We start from the raw sequence: 17,926 nt of genomic DNA, 5'->3' as shown, positions 1-17,926 counted from the left end.
AGCCAATCAGGCAGGGAGCAGAGCAGCATTTCACACATGTGACGGGGATTGGAGTGTTGCTCAGGGAGGTTTGAGGGCTAATTTGCGGCACATCTGCCAAAAAGTCCCCCCCACACACACACAGTTTCATTATCAGATTATTCATCCACAACTTGCTAATTATCCAGAAGGTGTACTTGTTTTTCATTTAACTGGTTTAATATGTTCTTTATTAGTTAAAACGTCTACAGTGCGAATGGAGGACACGTAATCTGTCGTCCCAGTTACATACAGGAAAAAGTATTGAAGATGAAGCAATTGGCAAATACGTTCATCCTCATTTTGGGTAACTTGGAGGCACTTACCTCTTTTATTGTAGTTTGGGAGAAGCCTATGATACTTATTCAGTGTTACCACCTGTACCTGTTTCTTCTATTACATTACAGTGTTTTCAGTGCTTTTTAGAATTAATTTTGTTTTGTATGGTCAGTTCTTACATAAAGGGAGGTATACATGCTTTTTGTGGACCATGAAGGCTTGAGGTGGTAGCAGATGTGAAGGACCATTTGTTTTTATAAGCTGTATCATTTTAACAGTACTGGTATAATATAAACAGTAGAGCCCCACCCAAGTGTAAGTGCAGTTATACTTGTATAAAAGTTCTTAATACTTTTTGTATTTGACTGTCATTTTGGTAATTGGTACCAAATTGTGACTGAAGTTTGAGAGAAGGAGAGGAAGAAAAATGGTGCCCGTGTGTGAGGTCTGTCATTTTCAACCCTCATTGCTAGATTTCAGAAAAATAAGTTAGGCAATATCTCTGCAGCTTCCCTGCTGAGCCAAGGAATGCCTCTAAGGTACAAGTTCTGCCCACTCACTCTTGCTGTCCATATATCCAGGCCTGGCACCTTGGCTTAAACCAGTACTGAGTGTGTTCCTCAGTAGCCCTCTGAGAGTCTCAGCCTGAGTGTTGTGCTGTTGAGCCTACTTGAGACCACACAGAGCCATATAGGCTGCTTAATTACCAAGCTTGAGCAAAATTGGGTGAGATTTGTTTTCTCAAGCAGTGGTCCTGGGTTTGGTAGGGAGTCTGTACAGATGTGGCCTTATGAAATACCAGCATATGGACAGTACATTTACTGTAATCTTATTCCTGTTTGTAACATGTTTCTAAATTTCATCAATGTGTTTATTTTCTAATAGACTGTTGCAAGAAAGAATACAAAAGTTGAAGGAACAAGTAAGCATTCTTTCCAGAAAGCAAGCCTACAGGCCCCCAGTCCCTCCGTATGACTGCTTGTACCAGGAGGTTCACCAATATATAGCAAGCATTGCCCAGATTTCTGCAGTCCAAGATCTCCTAGCCCGCCTTCTACAGTTTCTCCGTGGAGAAAGGCCCAAGTTGCTCCAGGCAGGCCAAAACCTGCTAAATGAAGAAGCTTCTTGGCAGCAATCGCACCATAAATTTAGGAGACATTTGGCGGATGAATATGCTTTGTACCCTGATGCTGTCAGCCCACTGCAGGCTGCCATTTTACAGATGCAGCATGGCATGAGACTGGTGGCTTCTGAAGTTTATGCAGCACTCAACAGTTTTGTCCACCCAGCCAGCTTTGACAGCCTTGTCACCTCATTATTGACATTTCCTTCTGTGGGCCCCAGCTTCCCCACTTACCTTTCACATGCAGAAACTTTATGCTCAGTGAACTCTGTAGAGGTTCTTCATGGCCTTAAGTTTTCCCTGAAACACCCTGAAGGAGAGCCTGAGAGCATGCAGAGGTTGTGTCCAACTCTGGAAGAACTGCTAGTGAATGCATTATTGTATCTTCGCTGCCATGCATTGTCTAAGGGAGAACTGGACCAGAAGTCTCTGCAGCTTTTTAGGCATCTGTGCCAGGTAAAGTCTCCTAATTGAAAGTTTATGACCGAAAATAAAGTGTAATTTCAGTAATTCATATATAGGGAACTCTTGCTGATGCCTGCCTCTTCATGCTTGCCCTCTGTAGCTGTGCCTGCCCTTGCCTATGTAAACCATGCCAGAGCTGAGCCTCCCTGCCCTCCCCCTGGTCACCCTTCAAGCCCCACCCCCACCCCTTCCAGCAAAATTAGCCAGCCCAGGGGCAGGCAGGGCTGAGCTCTGGCTTGAGCCCTGAGCCTGGGGTTGAAGCTGGAGCTGAGCTGCCACCTGCCCTGTGCTCTGCCCTCAAATCCAAGACAAGGCTCCCCACCACATGCTGGTGGGAGGAGCACACAGCACCTTGTCTTAGATCTGAGTAACTACAGTAAGTACACTATGCTCTGAAGGGAGAAAAAAAAGATGCTGCCTTAGTGCCGAGGCAAGGAGTGTGTGCTGATTTTACATAATGCCTCTCTGTTTGTTGATTTTTCAGGCCATTATAAATGAATGGGATGAACAGGAGCGTCGTGCCCAGGAGCAGGAGGCACTGGAAAACAGTTTATACAGATACAGGAGCAAGAGCTATGGAACAGGTCAGAGTGAGGAGGAGGAGGAGGAAAGAGAATTTAGGAGGAGGTTTCCACTACATGAAAAGGTAAAAGTAACTTTCTGGGGAGATCCAAAACAATATATTTTAAAAAGCCAGTTTTATAAAATGTTACATTTGTTAGTTTCTGCTGTTATCAAGAAGAGAACGTAGGAAGGATTTTGAGACAATGAGTGTTCTACGTCAGTGTTTACCAACCTTTTCCAGCCCAAGCCACACTTATGTTAATAATAATTTTCTGCAGTGCACCTGTTACAGATTTTCAGATGTGGCATAACATCGCTAGCATGAGGGTGGGCAGGGAGTCTGGGACATAGACGGTCTTTGCCAGTGCTAGATCCCAGTGTTAGTGGGATGTTTTCATGCCCTGCATACAAGCCACTGGTGCCACACCTTCCTCCCAGCGAGGACACCCCTCTTTTACCTGCCCAGGAGACAAGCAGCTTGGCATAAAATCATAGGATCCTTGACCCAAGGGTCTGTCAGGGACCTAGCCCAAGCCCTGTCTGCAGGAGGATCAGCCCTGCGCAAACCATCCGAGACAAACCCTGTGTCCAGAAACTCTGCTGTCTCTCTGACACAGAAAAGAATCTTGGAGTCATTACAGACTCCAAGATGAACGTGGGCCTCCAATGTGGGGACGCAGTCAGGAAGGCTAACCACACCTTGTCATGCATCCACAGATGCATCACGAGCAGGTCTAAGGAGGTGATCCTCCCCGTCTATATGACATTGGTCAGGTTGCAGTTGCAGTACTGCATCCAGTTCTGGGCACCGCACTTCAGGAGGGATGTGGACAACATTGAGAGCGTCCAGAGGAAGGCCACTCGCATGATCAAAGGGCAGCAGGGCAGGCCCTATGAGGAGAGGCTACGAGACCTGAACCCGTTCAGCCTCCACAAGAGAAGGCTGAGAGGGGGTCTTGTGGCTGTCTATAAACTGGCCAAGGGAAACCAGCAGGCAATGGGAGAGTCCCTGTTCCCCCGAGCACTACTGGGAGTAACAAGGAATAATGGCAGTAAGTTGACAGAGAGTAGATTCAGGCTAGATATCAGGAGGCGCTACTTCTCAGTCAGGGCGGCTAGGATCTGGAACCAACTTCCAAGGGAAGTGGTGCTCGCTTTACCTTGGGGGTCTTTAAAAGGAGGCTAGATAGACGCCTTGCTGGGGTCATTTGACCCCTGCATTCTTCCCTGCCCATGGCAGGGGGTCAGACTTGGTGATCTGCTCAGGTTCCTTCCGACCCTACGAACTATGAAACTACGACACAACAGCATGCCTGTAAAGCAGGGGGACTGTGGCAGGCAGTGTCCTGCTACTGCAGAGGTGGTGAATTTATGCTCAAGAGACCCCAGGTAGAGTCAGTGCCTCACTGCAGAGGAAGGTAACCCCCCCCCCCCATCCAATCTACACCAATCTGAGCAGGTTGTAAAATCCCTTCCTGCCCCCAGTGCAGTGTCAGTCTGACCCTAAGCAGAGAGGCAAGACTCTGGAGGGCTAGTGCCAGCAGGAGCATTGGCACAGCTCAGTCCAGTCCCCACCCCTAGCAGCCAGCACCCAGTGCCTCTGGCCTTAGAGCATAACATGGTGCCTCTGTAAGGGTCCTTGCGGGGGGGTGCACTGCACTGTACAGAGCCAGCAAGGCCTTCACTTGCCCTAGGCCTACCCTGCATGCCATGGCCCCTCAGCACCTGGCATCTCATTGGTGCCAGGCCTGGAAGTGGCTCCTTCACCCTCCTGAAGTGATTCCCACCAGTACCAGGCCCGCCTCCCAGTGCATTCACATGGACAGAGACTTGCCACAGAGCTGTGCCTCTCTGCCCCTGCTCCTGCACAGCCCAAGTCTGATCCCTTTTCTTTGGGTTCTCTCCGTGTCCAGGGCACATGAAGGATCTGGGTTTGGCTCCTTTGGATTCTTTCCCAGGCCTCACCGCACAACAAGGAGTGAATTCAAAGGAGCTGAGTCCCAATGAACTGAATCCAATTCAGATCCTTCCTGGGACCTTGATGTGGGACGAGGAACAGATCCGAATCAGATTCAGTTTATTTGCATTCAGTTCTCATGGCGTACCAATTGAAAAGCACTGTTCTACATGTAATATTTTTAAAAGGTTTTGTTTATTTGTAGGTGCTTACGTTTGGATTTCTACTGTCCTGTAGTTCACATCAATAAATTCAAAGCCAGTGGACCCTAAACTTCACTGGTCTATGAAGAGCAATACTGAGAAGGTCCAGGGCTATAGGCAGTGTCATATCCTGCTCTCTTGATCAACCTCATTTTAACTTTTAATTGCCTGTGGCTATAAGCAATATTGCAGGGTCTCACAGACCATAAGTCATAGACTCACAGAGACATAAGGCTAGAAGGGACCTCCAGAGGTTGTTTAGTCCAGGGGTGGGCAAAGTGTGTGTGTGCAGGCAGGGACTGTGTGTTCATAGGGTGAGTCCCACATGCATGCCCCACCATACACATGTACCCACACCCCCCTCTCACACTGCCATACACAGAGACCCCCCCACACCCCCTCATACACTTCAGCCACCTTCCCCCCCATACACATCCTCCCACAAACCCCATACCCACCCATACACCCACAGCCCCCCACAAATCTATACACCCCCGCACAATATACAAGAGTAAGACTTCATTTTAAGCTCTTGTGGAATCACCTATGTGTACGCTACACAAATGCATGTAAATCAGGGCAAAAATATATATTTTGAAATCAAATTAATGAATGCTGTAGATGTTTGCTTTTTAGACTATAATTTGGTATTTTTCTTACGAGATGGCAAAACCCCTTGCTGAAAGGAGTACTTCCTGGGGCAAAGGGAGGGACTTTGGGTGGCAAAGGTCAGGGGTTAGGATGTGGGACTTCCAGTCCCAAAATGGCGACCAAGAGGTGGGGCACTTGTCAAGGGGCAGGGCTACCCATGCAGCCCTTGACAGCTTGCCAAAACTCAGTAAGCAGCCCACCGCCCAAAATAATTGCCTGCCTCGATCTAGTTCAACATCCTGCCTAAGAGAGGATCATCCCTATCCATCCTATATGAATCTATTGTCTAACCTATTAGCCCAACTGTGGTCACAAGATATAACACCCTAACCTGCCAGAGGTAAAGGAGGGGGCCACAGTGGCAAATATCCTGCTGCTTTAAGGTGGTTAAAATACTATTGAGTGACCTAAAGAAGAGGGCCAAGCCCTGTGTTACACAGAAGGCAAAACCCCCCAGTCTATACCAGGGTAAACATTCCTTCCTGAGCCCAAGTAAGGCAGTCAGTCTGACCCTGAGCAGAGGGGCAAGACTGCATAGCCAGGAACCTCTCAAGTTTTAGGAGCAGTGGCACACCCCAGTCAAAATACCTTGGCTGTAACCAACGCCCTGCATTTCTGAGAATGGAAAAACCATCCTCCCCCACAACACAAGTAGCAAAAAAATTCCTTCCCAGTCTCATGTGGCAACCAGCAAAGCCCAGAAGCACGGGAAATGCCTATAGTAGAGCATAGGCATAGCTACTCCTACATCATCTGTGACCAGTGCCTGTCCAACTAACTGGAACACATCCATTGACAGATTTCACAGCTTCCCTAGGCAGTCTGTTCCATTGCCTCACTGTTCCAGCCCAGCTTTCCAATCTGTTAACATCCTTCTGAATTGCACTCCTGTTGTCCATATCTACAGTCCTTCCCGTTTTTTGTCATCTGCAGATTTACGCAAGCTCTCAGTTCCAGCATCCAAACCCCTGACTAGCACTGAGCCTAGAACAGACCCCTATGGGGCTTCACTTAAAACCTCCCTCCTTTTTGACATGGAGCCATTTATAATTACCCTTTGCTTGCAGCTATTGAGCCAGTTGTCTTATCCACCTTATCGTAGTTTTGTCTAGCCCACATTTCTCCAATTTGTTTATGAGAAAGTCATGTGGGCCTTGTCAGAGGCCTTGCTGCAGTTCGGATACACTGTCAACATGTTTGTTAATGATTTGGATGCTGGAATTGGAAGCTTCTTGAGCAGATTGGCAGACGGCAGCATTCCATTCGTGCACCCAAGACGAGGGAGGCTAACTAGTCTGTAGTTCCCCAGCTCCTTTTTTTTTTTTTTTTTTTTTTTTTTTTTTTTTTAAGGGGGGTCACTAGGTTGGCCCTTTTCCAGTTGTATGGCATCTCACCCGACTCCCACAATTTCATAAATGTTATTGCCAATGGCTCTGAGATCTCTCTTCTGCCAGTTACTTCAGTAACCTGGGATTGAAGTTCATCATGCCCTGCTGACTTGAATTCATTTGAACTGATCAAAAGCCTTCAGACTGTTTTTTTTTATCTCATTTCTCAGATTGTCTCCTTCCTTATCCAAATAATCCTTATTAGCTGTCTGGTTACAGCTTTTTTTTTTTATGAAGACTGAAGCAAAATAGTTGTTGAATAGTTCTGCTTTCTTTGCATCTTCTGTTAAGAGTTCCCCCTGTCTATTTAACAGTGGACCCACAGCTTCCTTGGTCTTTCTTTTCTGGCCAACATACTTACAGAACCTCTTCTTATTGTCTTTAACCTCCCTCTCCAGGTACAGCTTTTTTTAACCTTTGTTTTTCTGATTTTGTGTCTGCAGGATCTTGCAGTTTTGTAGTAACTTCCTTGGTGACCTACCCATCTTTCCATTGCTTATATGCTTTTTTTTTTTATTTGAGGCATCCTACAAGCTCATTGTGTTCTTGTGCCGCTTCCATCATGTCAGAACACTTTCTTGCTGGGTTTCTAGAACTGTGTCCTTTAGAAGCTTTCAGTCCTCCTAGACTCCTTTATCTTTTAATCTGTCTTTCCATGACGCCATGCCTATTAACTCCTTGAATCAGTTGAAATCTGCCTTTTTGAAATCTAGTGTCTTAATTCTGCTGATCTTATGCTTTCCCCCAATCAGGATCTGGAATTCTATCATATTGTGATAGCTTCCTCCCCAGTTTTGCATCACCTTCATGTCTACCACCAGTTCTTCCCTATTGTTCAGGTCAAGATCCAAGACGGATGATCTACTAGTTTGTATCCTCAGCCTTCTGGAACAGAGTTGCTCAAATTGGGGGTTGCTGCTCTAATAATTTTTCAATGTAGTGAGAACATTAAGGCCCCTTGATGCACATTCATTTAATGGTCCAATGGAATCTGATCCCCAATCCCAACAATCATGCCTCCTGCGTGTGCATGGCAGGAGGCATAATTGTTGGGCTCAGATCCCAGCTGCACCGTTACTCCTTGTCATTGCTGGGGGAGACCAGGATTGTGATCCCCGTGTACTGGGAAATTGAAGAGGAATGCCAGCAGGTCCAGCCAGGTTGATAATCATCTGATTACTGCACTACAAATACATGTAGCATGCCAACAAATTAATTATGACTTTAATTTGATTACAGGACTTTCAAGATATCATAGCTGAGCCAAGTCTAGAAGAAAAAATGGAAACTGAAGATGAGTCAGAGGACCGAGCAGCCACTGAAATAACTTTCATATCTCAGAGTTCAGTGAAGACGGTGATTATGGTCCATCAGCAATTGTGCCTAAACTTTGCAAGGTCTCTTTGGTATCAACAGACCTTGCCCTCACATCAGGCTAAGCATTATTTCAGTACATTTCTTTCCTGCTATCAGACTGGTGCTTCCTTGGTGACACGCTTTTATCCCTTAATTGGTAAGACTGCTAATTACATTTCAGATACATAATTTTAACTGTAAAATGTCATATGCCGTTTCAGATTAAAACATACTTTATCTTGGGCGCATGTTTTCTTGTATACATTAAAGTATAAACAGAATCATTAAGGGTGGTTTTGTGCTGAAAAGTTGGTTGTTTATAAATAGCACCTTCTTACTCAGAAGACCGTCTCCATGCATGTGCCCAGACTAATTTTCCTCTTTTTTTTTTCTTTCTTTTTTTTTTACTATATATTTTTTCATTTAACATTTTAGTTCTGTGCAGCCCAGTGCAACTTAAGAGTGAGCTAGGGCCACCTCCTTTTCTGAATTAAAGCTTTATTTTCTGGATCAGGTGAGTCTATTGAAGGCAGTGGGGTTGCACAGATTTTATGAAGGTTTGAATTTCAGCTGAAGGACCTTTATCCACTGCAAAAAGAGAACCCGTTTTTTCTTTTCCTGATCTAAGGGGGGTTGGACTTGAAGATCTACAGGGTCCCTTCCGACCCTACTTCTATGATTCTATGATAAGGGCTTGTATTCATGGGAGCAACATACCATTTTACTTGCCAAGTGGATACATTTGATATAAAAATAATTGCAGTAATAACACATAAAATCCCCAGGATATCGTTTTAAGTCACTTTTCAAAGTAGAATTGAATTCTTAAGAAGTTTGGGGGCTTCAAGAATTGTCAGCTTAAGATGGAATTGTAATGATGGACTACTTTGCATTATATTGAGAGGGGTAGACTTTTTGCAAAATAGCATGGCTTTTATTTTAAAACATCTTAAGTTGGATTAAGTTTTCACATTAGAAGATTGTATTTTTATACGTGGTTTACAAGGTTTTTAAAGAATAAACGTTGTTTGCTTGTACTTAGAAAGGCTGCTTCTATCTGAAAATCTGGCAAAATGAGAAACTTGAATTTAAGCATTTACTTCTGCATTCACACTATACTTCTTTTACTTTCAAATATATAATGCAATAAGTTTGGGGTAACACTAAAGATAAGCACTTTGCAACATGCAAAATTCTATTTGCTTAAAAAATAAAAAGTTTCTGTAGCATGTATGTTGTCTTCCCTTTGATTTAGGTGCTGAAATGAATGATTGCCTTCTTGGAAGTCAGCTTTTAGCTAGCACGCTTCTCCACAATACCCTTTTTGCGGGAGTCACTTCAGATCTGGTCCTACATCAAGATGGCCCGTATGATTTTTACCAGTATCCTAATATTCAGCAGGTTAGACAATGCCAGCCTGTGCTTGATAATTTTGCTAAAGAAGTAAACAAGTTACTGCAAGAATGGCCTGAACACCCTGCACTTGTGCAGGTAAGAATGTTGTAAGAAATGGTCAGGGCAAACCAGATGTGTGCATGCATGTATATTTTTGTATATACAGTACATGTATCTCTATATGCAGTAGAATCACTTAAAATACCTATTATAAAATAGTGTACGTTTCAGAGTAAGTAGTAATTTCCTTGTAAATTAAAGTAACTTACTAGCTACCTCTTAGCAATGCGATTCATTTGCATAACATTTAAGTATTCAGTTAGAACCACATGTGGCCATTTCAGTTTTACATTTTGAATTAGTTTACTGTGCTATAAAGATCCTGATGTCTCAGTGTTCATTCTGATCATCTGGGCTGCAGTTTTTCAGCATAAATTTCAAATAGCACTGAGGATCTTTTTCCTTATCCATCTGTTCTTCTTTGAGGGATTGTCCTTTGAGGGATTGGCATGACTCCCCTGGAGGGAGAGATTGTGTTGCTCCATTATGTTGCAAAACACTGTCTAAAAGCTTTATTTTGGAGGGCATGTTTTGATGCATTTTTCTTCTGAAGCAGTATTGGCTTTTACTGAACTCTTAGTGTCTTAAATCCTGAAAGAGTGCATTTTAAATTAGGAAACAATTCTTAAGTGTTTCAAAGAAGGGCAGCACTGATACAGATAAACTTGAACTCAATATTGCAAGGCAGGGACCAGCTGTCATTGATTGAACATTTATTTATTTGTCTTTCATCTTGTAGTTAATTGTTGTGTTGGACAGAATCCGTAGTTTCCCACTCTCTAGTCCTCTCTCAAAGTTTCTGAATGGCTTAGAGATTCTGCTTGCGAAGTCACAGGTAAGAGGAAAAAGGGGGAAAAAGGAAACTACTGCAATTTCTTAAAGTTGCTATTAGGTCATTTTTTTTAAATCTTGGATGTGGCAAGAGGCTGTGGCTTTTGCATTAGAGCTACAATAAAACCAATTTACACCATGTTGTGAAAATCCATAACTATATTACAAATGTATTCTTGGGGGTATGTAGCCTGCTTCATTCTCAGAGTATAAATAATGGGGGGAATCATGTGTGACGCTTTCCCTGCGGCAAGTTCTCATCATCCAGTTTATAAGGAGCAATTCATCTCTTCCAGGATTGGGAGAACAATGCCAGTCGAGCTTTATCTTTGCGGAAACACCTTGATTTGGTCACTCAGCTGATTATCCAGTGGCGTAAATTGGAGTTAAAGTAAGAGTTTTGAATTCTCTCTTGTTATTTCTTAAATATTTCAACCTACTGTTTTCAAAGCTTAGGTTCTCTTCATTTCTACATGGCAGCTTCCAAACTCCACATGATATGGAACATATTTTTCTATTATTTGTGCTACCATGCTGGTACTTAATGCTATTTCTTTTAAGTTGTAATGGCAAGGTTATGAATCTAAGTGGTTAGTTGTGCATGGTAATTATTTGTGAGTATGCGTGTGTGCACATGTATAAAATCTTTAGTTTGACAGAGAAAGAATGACATACATCCATTCTACTTCAAAGTTTGTTTATATATAGATACACACACTCACACTCACTTTTGATTCCCCCCCCCCTTTTTACAGCTGCTGGTCAGTTAGTCTTGACAATGTTATGAAGCGGCACTCAGAAAAATCCACAAGGCACTGGTTCTCAATCTATCAGATGATTGAGAAATATATGCAGGAGCAGATTCAGGTGAACACAGAAGGTAACTATTGTCCTGTTACAAATGTGTAATGCAACTCCATCACAGTTAAGTACTCAAAGATCTTAAATCCTGTTCTTTTGTAGAGATGCATCAGAATAAATTACATGATCACATATTTGTATTCAGATATTTTATTTTATATATTATATTTTATAAACTGCATTTCTCATATAAAATACATCTTTTTTTTTCCAAAATTCAGCTTCTGGGTATTGAAGTGCATATTATAATCAAGGAAATATAGTAACAGTCATTTCTGCTGCTTCAGTCTCTGCCAGGGGAAAGCTACCGGGTAGCTGCTTCCTCTCCCCTCTCCTCCAACACTATATTCCCGTAGAGGCTTTTAAGGAAAGCTCTTCTTTTCTTCATTCTGCTTTTTTTTTTTTTATTCAAGGCCATGTTGTATGTAATAAAATATGGTGTAGTTTTCTTACTTAAAGTATGTAAAAATGATAATGTTGTTGATAGAGGCAGGGAAAGGAAAAGAAATACTGTGTATCAGATTAAACCACACTGTTTCATGTGGCTGATCTATCCTGTAGTAAGTGGAGGTTTAGCTGTGGTAATTTAGCAGTTTTTTCATTCAAGGGTAAACCACCCTTGTTTAGTTTCCATTTACTTCAGGGTAGCTTGGACACAAAACAGTAATGCAAACCTAGTGTAAATTCTTTTCCCCTGCTTTAACTCTGTATTTTTCCATCTCTCTTTGCCATCTGCCTGCATATAGCCATCATAATGCTGCATTTACACTACAGGCACTTTTTCTGTTCTACAACACCTTTAATAAATGTCCAGTTACTGTACAGGAAGAACTTAGAATGTCAGCAACCCCCCAACCGCAGGTGTGCAACATCTTTTTAAACTGGTGTCCGCAGTAACTTATGGTTGCGGTGACTAGGGACAGATCTGTCGTGCACGCTCTTGCCATGATACTAAGGGGCTACACGATTGATGATGGCTTGGCTACAGGTTGGTTTGGAATGGCTGGTCATTCATTTATGAATTATTTAAAACTATCAAAAACATACTTGTAGTTCATCTCTGCAATCTGGATCTTATTTCTGCCTTTTTGTCCCATTTCTCTCCTATTCTTTGCTGCATGCAAACAAATTAGATCTTCTTTCAAATTAGAATGCAAATTCTTTGGAGCAGAACCAGTCGCCCTTAATACTAGTGAGACCTCTGATCACTCACTGGAAGTTACTACAGTAAAAAAAAAAAATACATTTTATTTGAAATTTTTTTTTTCTTCTTGTAAATCCCACCTGGGTGAAATCTACAGAAACCAGTGAGCCATTGAATTTAAGAGCACTGATCAACACTCTTCAGGCTTTCATTGAAGGATCCACTTTGGGGGAGTTTCATACAAGACTTCAAGCTCTCCTGGTTTTCCACTGCCATGTCTTGTTAATACCTCAGGTGGAAGGAAAGGGTAAGTAGCTTCCCATCAAATGCATAAACGGAGCCTGGATTAGTCTTAGCGTATTTTCCACAATCTGTCCAAATTTCAGTTGAGAGTGCAACAAAATAATTCATTGTCCTGGCCCCAGCCCTGTTTTTTACAAAGAGTGTTTCTATCACTGTTTCCAAGTTACATGATTGCAAACTGGATGCATCTCTGCTCATGGTTTTAATCCTATCGTTCTAATCTTCCAGATGCACTGTGCAGTGTATTGTGGAATCTGTACAATTATTATAAGCAGTTCTCAGAAGTCGTGCAGGCCCGGATCACTGAACTTCGTCAGCCGATAGAAAAAGAGCTTAAGGTAAGAATAAAATATTTACTTAGGCAATGTGTTGAAGTGATCAGAGGAGTAGTGGAACAGATGTTGCCTCGTGAATTGCTTCACTGGGTTACTATTATAGCCTTCCTTGCACTCCCACTGTGTGTGTGAGAATTAGCTGAAAGAGAGGTTTCTTGCAGCTTTTGTCTGGCACTAGTCAATTCTACTTAGCCAGAAAGCTTACTGCAGAATGAGTTCTGCATTCTGTCTGCATCACTTCTAGTTCAAATACCATATCTTAGCCAAGGTACGGTGAATATGTACTACTTGCTCAGCTGCTGAATGTCTTGCTTATAATGCAACCGCTTTGGTAATCTCCTTTTAAAATCAAATATTGAACTGTTTCTAGAAATATTTCATGACCATTTCTTTTCCCAAATAGGAATTTGTGAAAATTTCTAAGTGGAATGATGTCAGCTTCTGGGCTATAAAACAGTCTGTAGAGAAGACACACAGGTAACACAGAAAGTTTGGAAGAAAGGGACCATTTTGGGATCCAGTGCAATAAATTGTATTTGCACATGTTGCATTTGTAACTTCCTACTAGCTGGATTCTGTTCAGTGCTGAGCTTAATTCACTAGGGTTTAATCTGTACCACATCATCTCAGAACTGTATCTGCTTTCTGAAGCTAGGAAATTTTGAGAGAAGAATGCTTGATAATTCTGTACCTTTCTGTGGTAATCAGGACCCTCTTTAAATTCATGAAGAAGTTTGAAGCTGTTCTGGATGAGCCCTGTCAAGCTGCCCTGGTAGAGAGCAACAAGGAAGATCAGCTAGATTGCTTGCAGAAGCAGGAAGAGTTTGGGAGCAAGGAGAGTCAAATCCAGAGGCTTAACAGTGTATTGAGAAAAACTTTGTCTGCCAAAACAGAGGTGGTCCAGGTATGTGCCTTTGGTACCCTAAATACAAGCCAGATAAGTTCTATATTCTTATTCTCCTCCCTGCTCTGATGGAAGTGCATATTGATTAGAAATTCATTTTATTCCTCAGTGAAAACAAGATAAACTGCCTTGCATTCACTGTAGGATAAGAACATGTAGGCATTTACCATGGAGTAGCAGATGTGCTGTAACTTTGCACTCTAGCTTGCTCTGTGGTACCTAGCTGGTGTTCCCCCGCCCTGAGATACTTATGTTGCAATCTGCCCAAAATGTTGGTCTGAAATAATAGAAAGCTTTGATTGGGCCACACAACCATCCCTTATCCTCCTTTTTAATTGGTTAGTATGCTGTGGATAATAGATAGGAAAGCTGTGTTCGGGTTTCAACAAAATGTGAAGTGTTACTTTGGGCTTTTTCGGCAAGTTGCTGTGGCTTAAGTGGAGCTGTCTCTGTCATATACCTTCAGATTATTTTTCTTCTATTTTCTTAGACTGTGCTTTCAGAAGAGTGTCAGAGTAGAGTTATGTTTCATGCAGAATCACTTCAATATCGCCTGCCTAAGCTCACAAAGCGAATGAAGAAGATGTGTGCAACTCTTATGGATAAGAGTTCATTCTCAGATTTAGTAGAGAATCTTGACCGGTTTACAGGTGCGTATAGGACTCAACTGTATTTAAAACCCTTCCCAAACAACATATCCATAATTAGTTAATCTACTAGCCAATTGCCCATCAAGAATGGCAGGTGGGGACGGAGCCCCGCCCCCCCCCCCCAGCCCGCTCCCCCTTCCCTCCTGCTGTTTGTCAGCCAGTCAGAGCCTGAATAAAGTATTATAGGTGGACAGACTTAGGCTTTTATAACATTAGAATGTTGTGGCTTTCTATGTCTTCCCTTCTTTCACATTTTTGTAGGTGATGTCATTGTCTCTGTACTTGAGCTGCAAAACTTAACATTTAATCAGGCTGCAGAGAAGGAAAAGCAGAAGTCAGAAGTCAAACATATTCATATGCAGAAACAACGGGCCTTATCTGATCTGTTTAAAAGCCTTGCTAAAACAGGTGAGATTTAATTACAGTGTATTTGGTTTAAAAATACAGAAGATGTAGGACAGAATATTTTTGTTTACAAACACAACTCTACAGCCTTATTAATTTCTGTCTCTAAACTTTGAGATCGCAAAGTACATAATATTTCGGTAGTATGTAAACCTGTGGTCAGTTGATCAGGATCTGTGCTTATCAAAGCTAAGAGTAGATTAAATTTTTTGACAGTCAAGATTGTTAGAAAACTTTTTTCTATTCATCTTGCATTATATCACAAGTAAAGAAATTCTTATTTAAAAGTAGTGATCCACAATAACTCCAACCAGGGACTGTTGCCTTACTTTGAAAGTGGAAGGGAGCTCCCTAACTTGTACCCATCAGTGGATTTGGAGCAGATGCAAAATGAACTGGATTTCCATCTGGTTGCTAATAGGATTGATCAGTCATCCAGCTTGAACATTGTCCTTAGTTTTATTTAACTAATAAGCACATGTCTTTTAGCTGCTGGTTTTCTAGTTTAGCTTTGCCATGTCTACTAAGCCACTTCACATCAAACCCAGGTTAACATCTGCTTGTCTTTATTGAGTTTGTGTTAGCTTCTTAAAGCAGTTAATTTGTGATTTGTTCAAAGGGCTGTTCAGAAATATCTGAATCCTTGGCTTTGTTTGAATATTTGGTACTGTCTGGATCACAGACCGTATATCAAACTACAGGAGCCTAAAGAGATGGTAAATGTGTTCTGAATGTCATCATAGGTTTGTCATACCGGAAGGGCCTTGCTTGGTCCCGTTCAAAAGCCTTTCAAGATATGCTTTGCCTGCATCCACTGGATCTGCACAGTGCATTAGCCATAGTCAACTGTGTACGGGAACTGGATGCCACGTATGTATTTTATCAGAAACATTGTACTTCCTGTAGTAACTCCTCTTTATTATCATAATTAATAGATGTAGAGGTACAGTACAACAGCATTATTAGGAAACCCATGGGACTGGAAGAAAGTCATTAAAAGAGATTGTTTGCTATAATAGGATTAGTCGGTTTACTGCATCATAAGTAATGAAAGAATGGGTACTTGCTGTTAGGATTGTTTTAAGCAACGGTTTGTATTAAGCACTGTGTTACACTGAGGTAGCGCTGTACATATTTTTCAATAGATGGGTTCTTGGCAGTTTTTGGTGTACAGTGAGTTTCATTGTTCCTATGTAATCAGTTAATTCCTCCCCTTCTGAGAACTTTTCTAACATGGGAGCAAAAGAGCACTCTGCTCTGATCTTCATAGGCAGCGTGAATACCATCTAGTCCCAGATTTTGTAGTCAACATTAGGCTAGGAAATCTTTCAGAGGAAAGACTAAGGATCTCTAGGCAATCAGTTATAGAATAACCTACTTATAAGGGAAGTACCTTCCTGTCAGAACCCTCAATCGCAGATGTTTTTATGCCCTGAATCATTCAAGTTGTTGCTTGCTTGTAATCATACCTTCTGGACAAAACCAAAAAAAAAAAGGTTGAGACAAAACTTATTTAAATATTCCTTGACTGGAAACATGATTTAGGCACTTTTTAATAAGTCATTTTCAGTGGCCTTTGAGGTTGTTCAACAATTTCAGAACATGACATTGTGGTCAGTTGGATCCTTCCTATTTCTCAGCTAACAAATCTTTCAGTAGGTCTTGGAAATAACTTTTTCTTAAAGGTGTCATGGGTAGCCTGAAGAGCTTTGAAAGTATTTTTGTTAAAGAAGCATAAAAAGTTACACAGCTGAATATGCACATATTTATCTGCCTACCATATGTCCCCAAATAAGACTTATGCCACATTTGGGGAAAGCAGAATGAAGGAAAAAAAAAAAGATTTTCCTTTTTAGCCAAACTGTGTAGAATCGGTTTCTCTATTTAAGACGTGCACCCCAGTTTTCAAGAGTTAATTTATGAGAAGCAGGTGAGTGTGGTAGGTGAATAAATAAGGCATATTGATAAATTCATCTTCTCTAAGATTAATGATTTCTGGCCAGCTGTTCAGCTGCCTGTGTTGATGAAGTCATGCACCTTTAAGTCAAACTTGTCATACTGTTTTAGGTTGCTGGCAGAGATCTCTTCTGCGTGGGATGGATGCCAGAAGTACTTCTACCGTTGTCTCGCACGCAACTCTAGGCTTCAGACAGCATTATTGGCACCTGTTAAGGTGAAGAAAAAAAAAATGTAACTGCAAGCAAAATCTGCAATTCATGTGTTTGCCTGAATTTTATTTCAGGACTTTAAACTTGTAGTTGATTTCCTGATTCCGTTGGAGTGTACCACAGATTAGGAATTGCTGAGAGATGCCAGTGCAGAATTCACTTAAATCCAAATTTTTAAAATTTTCTCAGCCTCTTTAATTTTCCCTTTTTTCTATAAGATATATTTGATACAGATGTTATTTTCTAAGTGTGACAAGTAACTGGTTTTGCGAAAATTGAAATTTGGCATCTGTTTTCATGAATCAAAATGAAGATGCTAGGAAGATAGTTTGTATCTATCTGCTCTGTTCATAGGATTTTACTCCTTTCCCCTGTGTTTCAGGAAATTGGAGTTGGTAGCATTGAGAGATGTAAAGGATTTACAGCACACCTTATGAAGATGCTTGTCAAACAGAGAAGCTCCCTCACTGCCTTGACAGAGCAGTGGATAATACTGAGGTACTCTCCACTTTATTACTATAGCCTTATTTAACTGGTAAAGAGGAAGCTGACTGGAAATATGTACATCTAAGAAGCAATGGTAATTGCAAAATAGAGAAGGTATTAAAATGCTATTCATTTCTTATTTTTGTTTTTGGTCTACATGACTAAAATAGCTAGAAGGTTATTTATTGCATTCTGTCAATTGCAAGCAAACATTTCAAATGTTCTGAAATCAAAGCATCTAAGAGAAATGGGAGATATGCACTATGAGGATCAAGAGAATCGCAGTGCAGAATTATAATTGTATCTTTGGATTGACAAAAAGGAGTCATATGGTAGTGATAGAGCTATACTTTACCACATAAACTTATCCAGATTACATC

At 41.6% G+C, this 17,926-nt stretch overlaps 1 protein-coding gene and 1 long non-coding RNA gene across 2 annotated transcripts in view; one reads left to right on the top strand and one right to left on the bottom strand.

Moving 5' to 3' along the window:
• MDN1 (midasin AAA ATPase 1) overlaps positions 1-17,926 on the top strand; it is a 154,186-nt gene that overhangs the window by 106,043 nt on the left and 30,217 nt on the right. The window contains exons 62-78 of the mRNA XM_090036605.1: positions 216-325; positions 1,183-1,876; positions 2,370-2,531; positions 7,888-8,161; positions 9,260-9,495; positions 10,199-10,294; positions 10,587-10,681; positions 11,046-11,170; positions 12,453-12,602; positions 12,827-12,936; positions 13,337-13,410; positions 13,642-13,837; positions 14,328-14,487; positions 14,749-14,895; positions 15,636-15,762; positions 16,960-17,065; positions 17,443-17,558. Coding sequence (XP_089892731.1) covers positions 216-325; positions 1,183-1,876; positions 2,370-2,531; positions 7,888-8,161; positions 9,260-9,495; positions 10,199-10,294; positions 10,587-10,681; positions 11,046-11,170; positions 12,453-12,602; positions 12,827-12,936; positions 13,337-13,410; positions 13,642-13,837; positions 14,328-14,487; positions 14,749-14,895; positions 15,636-15,762; positions 16,960-17,065; positions 17,443-17,558 — 2,978 coding nt within the window. The remainder of the gene's footprint in view (positions 1-215; positions 326-1,182; positions 1,877-2,369; positions 2,532-7,887; positions 8,162-9,259; positions 9,496-10,198; positions 10,295-10,586; positions 10,682-11,045; positions 11,171-12,452; positions 12,603-12,826; positions 12,937-13,336; positions 13,411-13,641; positions 13,838-14,327; positions 14,488-14,748; positions 14,896-15,635; positions 15,763-16,959; positions 17,066-17,442; positions 17,559-17,926) is intronic.
• Positions 15,796-17,926, bottom strand: part of LOC149872923 (uncharacterized) — a 34,196-nt gene continuing 32,065 nt past the window's right edge. Inside the window, exon 2 of the long non-coding RNA XR_016440823.1 lies at positions 15,796-17,057. This is a non-coding gene — a long non-coding RNA (uncharacterized LOC149872923). The remainder of the gene's footprint in view (positions 17,058-17,926) is intronic.

The sequence above is a fragment of the Crocodylus siamensis genome, chromosome 1, assembly GCF_052110815.1.
Source record: "Crocodylus siamensis isolate JL-2025a chromosome 1, ASM5211081v1, whole genome shotgun sequence".
In the NCBI taxonomy this organism is placed as follows: Eukaryota; Metazoa; Chordata; order Crocodylia; family Crocodylidae; genus Crocodylus; species Crocodylus siamensis.
The sequence above is the reverse complement of the archived record's forward strand: the minus strand, read 5'-3'. Positions and strand labels throughout refer to the sequence as shown.